This window comes from Cylas formicarius, unplaced genomic scaffold (assembly GCF_029955315.1).
Source record: "Cylas formicarius isolate icCylForm1 unplaced genomic scaffold, icCylForm1.1 PGA_scaffold_10__41_contigs__length_53128322, whole genome shotgun sequence".
NCBI classification, from domain to species: domain Eukaryota; kingdom Metazoa; phylum Arthropoda; class Insecta; order Coleoptera; family Brentidae; genus Cylas; species Cylas formicarius.
In genome coordinates this window covers 50,572,392-50,584,872 of record NW_026844214.1, presented here as the reverse complement: position 1 = coordinate 50,584,872, position 12,481 = coordinate 50,572,392, and the positions used below count along the sequence as shown (strand labels likewise).

The following is a 12,481-nucleotide window of genomic DNA, read 5'->3' as shown; positions in this document are numbered from 1 at the left end:
ACAGGGGAAAAAAGATGAGGGTCCAAAAAAACTTACTTTTGACATATTGCTTTCGAAAAATCGTAACTGGGCGGGTCAAGTTCGTAGCGCGTAGCTATCTAGTTTTTGCAATCTATACGGGCTATATCGCTATATAAAAGAAAGTGAGATCTGAATCATAGTATTTCAGTTATAACCGCACACTGTATATTTTCTAAAAATTGCCACGAATAAAAGTTTATATCTTCTGCTTCTTCTGGTTCAAAAGTTTTTTGGGTCTTGTGAATAGTTTTTGAAAAATGACGTTTTTTGTAAACCCTTGTACAGGCGATTTTTTACTACAGGTATCGCATCGTGGATAAAGTCTGTTCATAGATATAAGAAAGTGACTAACTGACACGAATTAAGGAAAGACCCGGGCAAGCCGTAAGAATGAAATATGCAGAACAGGTCCGTACTTTGCTTAGAATTTAATTATTTTGGTTTTGTTAGGAAAGATACTAAACAATATTTATTTATTTATGTATGTATTTATGTTTAAATCTAAAATAAAATTACAAATTATTTTTATTACATACTTAAATTACTTAAAATTGTTCACATAATATATCAGTATCACTATCGCTATCGTCGCCTGTTCTAATTATTATTTCTTCAATATTATTTGCAATATGGATATACAATTGTTCTGTATTTTCTATATGTTTAACAGAATTTGCCCAACTTTGTGGAGGGATGTTATAAAAACTTCGGTTTCTATAAGTTTGAATTAACACGGGGAAAAACATTGTTAAGACGAATGGCAGATTTCAGTTGGTGCCAAACATGTTCAATGCGATTAAATATACGGTGGTAAGGTGGAAGCCTTAAAACTGTATGCCCTAGATTTTTTGCATAATTATCACAGACGTATTCCTTTTGTAGGTTCAAGCTTTGTAGAACCTCAATTAATTAATTTTTGGTATAATCTTCGTAAAAATAAATGTCGTTATTATGCATGTAGTTCTGGATTGTTGCTTTTGTGTCACACGAGGAAGGGGTTTTAGTCAACTGTCTACTGTGATTACTTGCATTGTCCATTACAATTACGCTATTCGGAGGAATGTTTGGAACTAGTTTGTGTTTAAACCAACTTTCAAATAAATCAGCGGTAGTATCTTCATGGTAATCCACAGAAGAATCTTTAATAATTTTCGCAGACAGAAAAAGTCCATTTGGAATCTTTAGAGCCAGCATCCAAAATAGTGATTCTTTTACCTCTTTTTGATGGCGTGCTTGTTTTACACTCATCAGTTGAGTCAACCCAACCCTTTTCCGCGATATCATAAGTGTCGAACCAGGTTTCATCCAAGTAAATAATTCGCCTTTGTTGTTCTCTGTAAATCCTAATTTTTTCTAGATAACCTTGGACACGATCGTGCTTAAATCGCCTGCAGTGAGATTTTGGAAACATTTAAGTTTTGAACATTTGCATCCTTGTCCAGTTTGATGACTACTGAAGCGTAACTTTTTAGTTGCATCCTGCATTCGTCCATAGGACTTTCTTTTCCTTCTTTTTTGTTTCTCAACCATTATTCAACAACAAGAAATACACAACCTCTGCTACCTTACATTTTAAATTCTGTTTATCATTGCACTGTCATTTTTCAAGTCATTCCTTATAGGTAGGTAGTATTCTATAGCTGAAATATTATAGGAAATAACTGTTAGTCTTATTTTGGGCACTCTTCATATATTAAAAATTAATGTAAATGTAATGTAAAGGGGGTTACAAAATCGTAGGACAATCTGTTAATCATATATTCCAATAGGGCTTTCTCTGCGTTCCTCCCATTAGGATGCTATACTAATAATAATTAAGACGCACAAAAAATCACCTGTTTTCTACAATTAAACTAATCAAAATATAAATATAAGTTTATATATGTTTCTAAATATTTTGATATTGAATTTAACACAATTTTATTAGAACAAACCAAATTTTTCACAGTTATTTGTTAGTTCCGGCAACACCGTGCCTTTATCAAATACAGATTTTTGGGTCTATTTCAAAAAGAAATCTTTATATATCCTAAACGTCTTAGCTTTTGAGGTACAGGGTGGTAAACTTTACAAAAATAAAATATATTTTTTTAATAACTGCAATACCACTTTACATAATTTTTTAAATATATCAGTGGCGGGCGTACGGAATTTCACCTGTCTATTTGGGCAGACAATGATGGTACACAACTGATTTCTCTTAAAATAAAAGTTATTCTTACAATCTACAATCATTAATAGAGAAATTTAATTTGTTGATTTTCGCTTAAAAAAAATAAGAACTTCGTCTCTGCATGGTCATATCCTCAATATTTCTTACTAAGTAATTGTATATCTGTTTTATTAAAAAATCGAAGTACAAATCCGAAGTAAGTAAAATGTGTGATGCATTATCATTGTAGTAGGCTGTGCTTTGTAAGAATGTTGTTGACAGTTGTTTGACATCAGTTTTTAAATTCAGTTCTTCGGGTCTTATTAATTCGGTGTTCAAAATATCCGAGTATTGTTATTTTAAAAAAGAATGGTCGAGTTTACTAATGAGTACTTGTCAGATAAGCATTTTATGTATGAAACAAAAGAAATAAGAACTAAAAGTTTATATTTTTGTTGTTTCGACAACACCGTGTTTCTATCAAATGTAATATATACAAATTACCTTCTACTATATATATACCGAAAAATGACCATAAAACCTTAATTAATATTGTTGTGAGAATTTAAGTTCAATAAAGGTTGATCGTTAAGCAATACATTTGAATGTCTCATTTTGTTAATCTCCACTGCTTCCAATAAATTTGATTTTTTACTTTTTGTGGCCGTATGTAAAATATCAAAATTGTAGTCAAAAATGTGTTTTTCTGTGTTTAAGTGTGTAACACAATTAGAATCTAGACTATTGGTTTTAAACGCTCTTTTATGTTCGTTAATGCATTTCTTGAAGGATCTACCTGTTTGTGCAATATAAATTTTAGGAAAAGATCCGCATTTCAACTTGTAGACACAATTACATTAACTCATTATAAAATCGTATTAAATTCACTATCGATAAAAGGATAACCCTATTAATTATTTAGACTTAACTATTTCGAAAACGCAAAAGAAATTTGATTTTTCAATATATCATAAACCTTCACACACGGACAGAGTCATACATAACAGCTCAAATCACCCTTATACACAAAAAATGGCTGCATTTCACTCTTTTATACACAGACTCCTTAATACGCCACTCTCAACAGAAAATTACAACAAAGAACTAAATATCATTAATTAAATTGCACTGAACAACGGCTACAATCCGTCCATTATCGATAAGATTATAAATAAAAACAAATCCAAAACAGTAAACTCTATTTATCCGAAACCTAATACAGAACACGAACAATTTAAAACAATTACATACATAGGAGAACCTAGTGAAAAAGTTTCAAAACATTTGTCAAAATGTGGTTTAAAAATAGCTTTCAGAACTAACAACACAATAGGAAAATTTTTAAAAAACAATAAAACGAAATGTCCAAAATCTCTACAGGTTGAAATGCGGATCTTGTCCCAAATTTTATTATTGGACAAACAGGTAGGCTCCTTCAAGAAACGCATTAACGAACATAAAAGAGCGTTTAAAAACAATAGTCTAGATTCTAATTATGCTACACACTTAAACACAGAAAACACATTTTTGACGACAATTTTGATATATTACACACAGCCACAAAAAGTAGAAAATTAAATTAATTAAATTTAGATTAACAACATGAGACATTCAAATGTATTGCTTAACGAACAATTAGATTTAAATATCTCTCCTTTATTGAACTTAAATTCTCACAACAACATTAATTAATTAATTAATTATTGTCGAAACAATTGTCATGTCATAATATATAAGTTCGTTGTTATTTCTTTTGTTAAATGAATTTTCATCAAGTAAAACCCACCTCAGTTCAATTTTATGTATGGTTTGGCTGATGACGGTGCGACGGAGGCTAGGCAATTATATCAAGTGCGTTTTTCCTATAGAGTAATACCAGATAGGCAAACATTGTCAAATGTTCATAGAAGGTTGACTAAACCAGATACTTTGATTGCGGACTGTAAGAACGCTAGAAATTTTAAAAGTAATTTTAAATTCCTGAACTTGGTTCTAGAAAAATTAGGAATATTCTGAATATCTCGCACGTCTTGGTTTGGAAAATTTTGCATGATCTTCTATTGTATCCATATCACATTCAACGAATCCAAACATTACTTTCCAGAGGTTTTCCATTGCGTGTTAATTGTTGTGAAAGATTTTTGAAGAAAATTGCGCATTATCCCTTGTTTGACCAAGAAGTAGTATTTAAAGTTGAACTTTACAACTAACAAAAACCATATTTGGGCCGAAGAAAACCCCCAAGCAGTTGCAGAATTTAAACATCAAGAATAGTTTTCGGTAAATGATGGGTTGGAATTGTTGGAAATTAGTTAATTAGACCCGTTTTGCCTACCTAAAAAGCCCTAATTATCGCCGGTTTTTAGAAGAGGATTTGCCAATATTGCTAGAAGAAGTTCCATATTTGATTAGGAACATAATGTGGTTCATCCATGATGGCGCTCCTGCTCACTTTAGTGTTGCAGTAATAGAATATTTAAATCACACAGTTGATAATTGATGGGTAGGTCGCTTTAGACCTCAACCATAGCCCCCTAGTTCCCCAAATTTAAATAGTTTTTACTTTTTCTTATGGGGACATCGTAAAAGTCTGGTCTATCACACTCCAGTTAACACCGTAAAAGAGCTGAAGGATCATATAAGAACTTCCTGCGATTTAATAAGAAACACTGGAGGTATACTTCAAACAGTGCCGGCAATATAGGGAAATGAGCTCAAACATGTATCCTTCAAGGTGGATAGTTCCTATGTTTTTTTTTTTTTTTCAAAGAGGTTATTATTAATTTAATAGATAAGTTAGATAGAGATGTTATTTCATTAAACCTGTAAAATTGAAGAGAACAGCCCTCTATTTTTTTTCCGAAGGACACTAGTTGCTAACTAAAAACTAGTTATTTTGCTTTAGATAGATATTTTATTTTTCACAAAAAAAAGTTTTCAATTTAATCATAATAGTGGCACGCCACTATTATGACATTTAATTTATTAACAGATAATTTTTTTTTAATTGTTAATAGTGAGTGTTATTTTTTAATAATAATCGTATATTATTTACCTTGTTGTTATTTTATTTAATTAAAACGGTAAAAGTAAAAAAGAACAGTCCATTTTTTTCTGAACAACTCTAACCACTAGAAACACAGATTTGATCTATTAGTTTTTTTCAGTACGTCGCATGGTTTTCCCGTAAAAATAAAAACTAATTTGCATGCTGTCATATTAACGATATTGTTATGACTATGCAGAAAAGAGGTTTTTATTTTTTCATGAAAAAATTAAAAAATTAAATTTCCTTCGAAATGATTGAAGATTGTAAGAATAATTTTTATTTTCAGAGAAATCAGTGGCGTACCATCAATGTCTGCCAAAACAGACAGCTGAAATTCTGTACGCCCGCCAGTGGTGTAATTTTAAAAAATTGTCTTACACTAAATAAAGCCTCTTTATGCATAGTACATGTGTGCCAAGTTTGTCATATCTAGTGCTATTACAGATATTAAAAAAACATATTTCATTTTTGAAAACTTTACCACCTCAAAAGTTAAAACGTTTTGACTTGTGTTCATATAAAGATTTCTTTTTAAAATTCACCCAAAAACAGCCCCCTTATTTATTGACATACAATTATAAACCACTCTGTATATAAACAGGTAATAATAATTGCTTAATTAATGCGTCATTAAGTAATATATTCGAATATCTCATTTTGTTAATCTCCATAGCTTCCAACAAATTTAGATTTTTGTTTTTTGATTCGCTCGAAACATCAAAATGAAATAAATGGCATAGTCAGAATCCGAACTTTTATTTTTATAAGCTTTTATGTTGGCCAATGCGTTTCTAAAATGTTCTACCTGTTTATCCGATAAAAATTTTGGGGCATGATGCACATTTCAATTTGTAGACTCCGACTCCTAGATTTTTTAGTTTTTCATAATTTAGTTTAATTGTTTTTAAAAAGAAAATGATTTTTCCGATTTAAAAGCACAAAATATATTTTCGAAATTTTCCTATATATCTTATTGTTTTCTAAATTCTGGGTTCGTTGTTTAGCATGGGATATATAGAATTCGGAGTTATTTAAAACTGCTTTTTAGTTATAATCTTATCTATCAACGTCGTAACCATTGTTTTGTAATATTTAAATCTTTTTCAAAATTTTCTTTGGAAAGTGACATATTAAGTAGTGTATGGACAAAAGCATAAAAGGCAACCATTTTGTGTGTGTAAGGGTGATTTGAGTTACTACGTATTATTTTGTCCGTGTGTGAGGGTTTATGTTAAATGGAAAATTTTAATTTTTTCTGTAATTTAGTTACAGTTAAGTCCACAGTTATATGTTATTTAAGTAAATGGTTTTGTGTTCCAAAGAAATCTTTTACTCATGCATGATATTTCCTAACTTGTCCATGAAAATTCCTGCAAATAATTCATCCTTCTTTAGCAATATATAAATAGCTGTGAAAATCTGAACATTTTCATTTTTAATTAAATTATGTCAAATGGATTTTCTCCATCATCTCACAACATTACACTTCTTACGATTTTCGCTTAATCGCTCCATTTGATTTATATTAGTGCTAAAAAAAATATTTTCTTAAGTGTTGCTTATTTGATGAACTTACCTTGGCACCATTAAATCTGAAACGTAGCATTCGGACGATGTCGGTACAAATTTACCTTAATAATACGTTCTGGAGTACTTTTCGGTATTAAAAGAACCGGACATGGAACCTATCATTAAGCAATATACAATAGACCCAGTGAAGGGCCCATCGATGATGACGATGGTAATCCCAAAAGTGATTCCGCACTTCCCGTATTTGGAGAAAGCGAGAGTAGGTATCGTTGCTCAATGAACGGTAGGACAATTTTAAATTACCCACACCAGATCGCATTATATCGATCGGTAAAAATGCAAAACCTGAATGTTACCTTAAAGTTTGTTCATAGATATAGGAAAGTGACTAAACTGATACGAATTAAGGAAAGACCCGGGCAAGCTGTAAGAATGAAATATGGCCGAACAGGTCTGTACTTTGCTTAGAATTTAATTATTTGAAGTTTTGTTAGGAAAGATACTAAACAATATTTATTCATGTATGTATTTATGTTTAAATTTAAAATCTATATTATTCGCAATATGGATATATGATTGTTCTGCTTTTTCTATATGTTAAACAGAATTTGCCCAATTTTGTGGAGGGATGTTAAAAACTTCGGTTTCTATAAGTTTGAGGACATTGGAGTTAACACGGGGAAAAACATTGTTACGACGAATGGCAGATTTAAGTTGGTGCCAATCATGTTCAATGGGATTAAATATATAGTGGTAAGGTGGAAGTCTGTATGCCCTAGATTTTTGGTATAATTAGCATAGACGTATTCCTTTTGTAGGTTCAAGCTTTGTAGAACCTCAATTAATTGGTTTTTGGTATAATCTTCGTGAAAATAAATGTCGTTATTATACATGTAGTTTTGTATTGTTGCTTTTGTGTCATATGAGGAAGGGGTTTCTGATAACTTACATTGTCCATTACAATAACGCTATTAGGAGGAATGTTTGAAACTAGTTTGTTTTCAAACCAACCAAATAAATCAGCGGTGGTGTCGTTATGGTAATCCAGAGAAGAATCTTTAATATTTTTCGCAGACAGAGAAAGTCCATTTGGAATCCAACCATCTTTAGGGCCAGCATGTAAAATAGTTATTCTTTTACCTCTTTTTGATGGCGCCTTTGTTTTACACTTATCAGTTGACTCAACCCAATCCTTTTCCGGGGTATCATAAATGTCAAACCAGGTTTCATCCAAGTAAATAATGGCCTTTTTTGTTCTCTGCAAATCCTAATTTTTTCTATATATTCCAGTAGCCATTTCCGAATTATAAAAGATTCCATTAAAACTTGCCTTTTATCAATTTTTTAAAATCTAAAACCCATGTGTTGAATAGACTTTATAACTTCCTTAGACTGAATAGAATAGTGTTTTCTACATTTGGGAAGGAGCATCTCCTGAGATACACTAGACTCGCACATATTTTGCATAATTCGCACACGATTCAACACACGCTGTATTATACACGAAATAAGAATGATTACTAATAAACTTAAGCTAAGTAGTATACCAAACCCAAGAATATTAAACACAGCTAGGTATAAAATTATTTTCTATTACGGCCCGCAATGTTACCTGAATTTAAATTTCGAAACTTTAGGGAATTATCTTGTTGCGTTGTATGTTAATGGCCACCCTTGGATAATCCCATTCAAAAGCAATTCATCATTTTCTTAAATCTATGAACAGACCATACCTCCGTAATATATACGAACATAATGCAATTTAGATTAAACTCTTAATAAATGCACTACATTTTTGGTCGTATTACATAATGTTTCGTATATTATTAGACTTAAGTAATACTAGAATGGATTATAGGACACCTTATGTTGAAATAGGGCAAGTAGAGCAAGGAACTCAAATAAGATCTCTAGTCCACACATTCCGCGAATATCTTGACTACAAATCTATCGAGCTGCCCCGGTTACGGAACCAAACAAAATAATGAATGGAGCGACCGTATCTCTCTATCTCCCCGCTTTTCATCCGTCGTGGCACTTCTCGTGAAACGATTATCGAACGCTCTATTAGTACCTATTTACACACCGCTTGTCTAAATCGATTAGTACGCCTAACAATAAAGGCCCAGTTTTCGGTTTCATTCGGAACTGCTGAATCGTAAACATAATACTTTAGATCCTTTGCCCGCGTTTATCTCGATCATTGAAACGCGGCCTGGTGCTTTTCGATGTTTGAAGAACGCGTACGGACACATTCGATGAGTATTAGATAAGGAAGTGAATGTCGAGAAATTTGGAGCTGGGGATAATTGATCCAATTAACACTTTCCCAGTAAATTGGCGCACAACAAGGCAGTAATCGGAAGTTTAAATTAATTTTCCCTCGCTCACGTTATTTTATCTTGCCAATCTCTTTTTTTGAACCACGTGACGTTATTTTTTTAAATAATTCAATGGATTAACCGATAATAACTCAATAACATTTTTTTATTGGGAATTGAGCTCATCCAACAAGGACATACACTTATTTTTTAAAATATAAATGGCCTCTTTGAAGATGTCTTCCGGCTGCAAAGCTCCAACAGACTCGATGGTAAAAATAAAATGATCTTGCACTTTGGACATCACCACGGAGTCTTTCAAATCGTCGTAACGGTAAACGTTTCTGCTGCTAGTATCGCACCTGGGATCGTTTACCACGGCGAATTTTCTGTTACCTTCTTGTCGAACTCCGATTACTCCGGCCGAAAAACATTTCTGCAAACGGTAAGCGTCCTCGTCTTCGACGGGTCTCACTATCTCGATGTGAGGTAGGAGTCGGTAAAATGCGGTAGCAACGGGCGAAAACTTTGCGTGATCTTTGCCGTTACTCTTAACGGCAAACAGTTTCAGGTCCAGTTCATGACCGGGCCTAAGCTTCATTATTAAAATATCGGGGTGTATCGGACCGACATCGCTTTCCTTAAACCTAGTGCGTTGATTGCCTATGGGCACCCACTTTAGATGTTTGGAATAGACATTAGAGTTTTTGTAAATATCCTCTGCCCGGGATGAATCTTTTTTACTAGAATCTTTACTATTTGTGCATTTTATTTTCAACTCAAATTCTAGCGTATCATTTCCATTGTTACTTGCCGATGCATCGGTTTTGTGCTCAAACAGTCTCGGATCGGCTTTTAACGGTATAAGACCTAGTCTGTGTGCTAATACTTCATCTTGCATTATTGAGGTGTTGTTTATGACATGGACCTTCTCTATTGCCATGCTGGGAACGTCGCTTAAAATAAGTCTTCGGAATGTATTCACCAGGAAGGGATGAATTCCGATCAAATCAAATTCCATTTCGTAACCTTCCTTACGCACCACCACTATTTGAAATTTTTTCTTGAAATATTTCAAGTCCGATGTGAGACTTAGCGGCGACACTTCAATTATTTTGTTTTCCGTTAAAACAATTCTAGGAGTTTCCTCCTTGACCTCCATTTTAGCGATATTTACTTAACTTTTTTTTAAATCTACTTAACCTTAAAAATATTTTCTTCTTCTTTTGTTTCGATATGCACGTGGCGGTTAACCTCCTTGCGTGGAAAAGCTTTATCGTGGTTCGAATTTTGATCAATTGAAAGTTTAAGCTGTTATGAAACCAACGAATAAATCATCATCATCAAATCATGAATTTTGATAATTTGCCCATGGTTTCTTGAAAAGAAGAAGATATTCTTGACTGACAGTAAAATTATTTCTAACCCAGTAAAAAATTATAAAAAATAAAATTATTACGTCATGACATCCCTGTTATTAAAAACAAGACACTTGTGCAGAGTCAGCCCTTCTTTAAGGTATTATCGCGATAGCGAATGATGATAGTTTCTTTTAATATCTTTTTTTGTAGAATATGCACGTCAGCTGTGCTTCAGGGAGATGCTACCCTGAAAAGTGATATAACATTGCTAAATCCTGACGAGGTCGAGCATAAGAAAAAGATGCAAGGCTACATAACAGTTGAAGGACCAGTAAGTTATGTGGCCATTATGTTGATAATGTTGGGCGAGGCTTTTGCATATTATAGACTGATTGTTCGCTTATAACTGGAGTTCCTGAAGAACATATTAAGGAGCGTCGGGTAAGGATCTATGAACCTCCCAAAAATTGCATGCAGAGCGGTACAAACAATTTGGGGCATTGGGAAATGGATTTCGACGCCAGAGAACGTTGGGAAAACCCATTAATGGGATGGTCCTCCACGTAACGATTAATTTTTAATTTTCCAATCTTCCAAAACAACATTATTACATTTCAGAGGAGACCCTCTTTCAAATATGAAAGTCCAATTTTCTACAAAAGAAGAGGCTGTTGAATTCTGTGAGAGAAATGGTTGGAAATGGTACATTCAAGAGAGCAAGCTGGAAAAACCGTTTAAGCCAAAGTCCTATGGTATTAACTTTTCTTGGAATAAACGTACTCGCGTTTCGACCAAGTGAATAGTCACTGTTTGAATTATATCACAGGCAAATATCTAGGATAATGTATTTCGATGCTTAAATAAAAATATGAAATTTGTATTTATTTTAAATTTTTATGTATATAACCTATCAAGAAGTTTCTGGAAATGATCTGATCGTTAGGGCGATTGTTTTCTTGGTATCAAATAGCAGCCTATTAAAAAAACAAGATTTGCTCCTTGAGGCCACTGCTCTGCGCTATGCAGTCTACAAAACAGCTACTCTCCTGGGGATCACTATGGAACTCTCGCAAAATGAATGTAATTTTTTATGCACACACCCTGTATAACGTGTCTTTGCTAAATATAAAAATTTATACCAGTAATATCAATTTCCATTGATATGTTTTCTAATATCACACCCACTATGATGGACGAAAGCTATAAATAGAAAATTGTAGTTGGTAGTTTACTATACTGTTTAATTATCCCACAAATTTTCAGGATTTTTTAGATATTTTGCCCAAAAACAACACACCCTCTGTATAATTCAAAAAATGTCTGAAGTAGAGGTTATAGCCCTGGATCTCCCACCTTTCCTGATCCGTGAATTTTTCCAATAGAGTAATTGATTTTATAGAACATAATTTTTCTTCGGGACAATGCACTACTATTCAATGACGTCATCGCGTCTAGATTTAACCCGAGTGATTTTTATATGGATTTTTAAAAATATCTCACAGCATATACGAGTCTTTTTGAAGCAGTTAGCCATTATTTAAAAAGAATTTTGATTTATAGCTAAAAATTTATTATGGAAAAGAACAATTGTAAAGGTCTTTTAGATTTTTGTCTATATTTAAAAAACCCTGTATATAATCGAAGAAATGTTATAGTTCTGGATCTTTCGCGTTTTTCGGTTCAAGAGTTTTGCCGATTAAGTCGACGGTTTTCGAGAAATGAATCTTTTCATACATCCCAAAATGATGGCAAAAAATATTTCGAAAATTAAAAAAAATATATTTGGCTATGTCCGATTGTACCTAGCTATTAACTTGTATATGCGGAGGGGGACTTAACCACTTTGCCAAATTTGAAGTCAAAAGCTGTAAATTTTGGGCACTTGCTGCATTTTTCAGCGTAACGTGATATATCTCGAACACCCTGTATTATATGCGAAAACCTTAAACACAAGAGTTTTAGCTCTCTCTACAACCTAAACTGCCACGTAGAAGAAACCGTCGACTAGGTAATAGTATTTAACTTACAGTCAATTTTCTTTCCAAAT

General features: G+C 32.8%; 2 protein-coding genes across 2 annotated transcripts; one reads left to right on the top strand and one right to left on the bottom strand.

Moving 5' to 3' along the window:
* Positions 1–9,227: 9,227 nt before the first annotated feature.
* On the bottom strand, positions 9,228–10,345 carry LOC132699107 (DNA-directed RNA polymerases I and III subunit RPAC1). The gene has a single exon (XM_060665607.1). It carries the CDS (start codon positions 10,233–10,235, stop codon positions 9,240–9,242), a length of 996 nt encoding a protein of 331 aa, XP_060521590.1. The 5' UTR covers positions 10,236–10,345; the 3' UTR covers positions 9,228–9,239.
* A 53-nt stretch (positions 10,346–10,398) lies between these two features.
* On the top strand, positions 10,399–11,516 carry LOC132699113 (NADH dehydrogenase [ubiquinone] iron-sulfur protein 4, mitochondrial). Its single transcript, XM_060665623.1, has 4 exons — positions 10,399–10,591; positions 10,645–10,765; positions 10,822–10,997; positions 11,053–11,516. The coding sequence occupies exons 1-4, from the start codon at positions 10,536–10,538 to the stop codon at positions 11,231–11,233; spliced, it is 534 nt and encodes a 177-aa protein (XP_060521606.1). The 5' UTR covers positions 10,399–10,535; the 3' UTR covers positions 11,234–11,516.
* The last annotated feature ends 965 nt before the right edge of the window (positions 11,517–12,481 follow it).

Excerpts from the sequence above, each read along its gene's own strand:
- LOC132699107 (XM_060665607.1), bottom strand. The coding sequence starts at position 10,235 with ATGGAGGTCAAGGAGGAAACTCCTAGAATTGTTTTAACGGAAAACAAA.
- LOC132699113 (XM_060665623.1), top strand. The coding sequence starts at position 10,536 with ATGACATCCCTGTTATTAAAAACAAGACACTTGTGCAGAGTCAGCCCT. Across the intron at positions 10,766-10,821 it reads ACATAACAGTTGAAGGACCA|ACTGATTGTTCGCTTATAAC; the intron begins GTAAGTTATGTG and ends TGCATATTATAG. Across the intron at positions 10,998-11,052 it reads TTAATGGGATGGTCCTCCAC|AGGAGACCCTCTTTCAAATA; the intron begins GTAACGATTAAT and ends ATTACATTTCAG.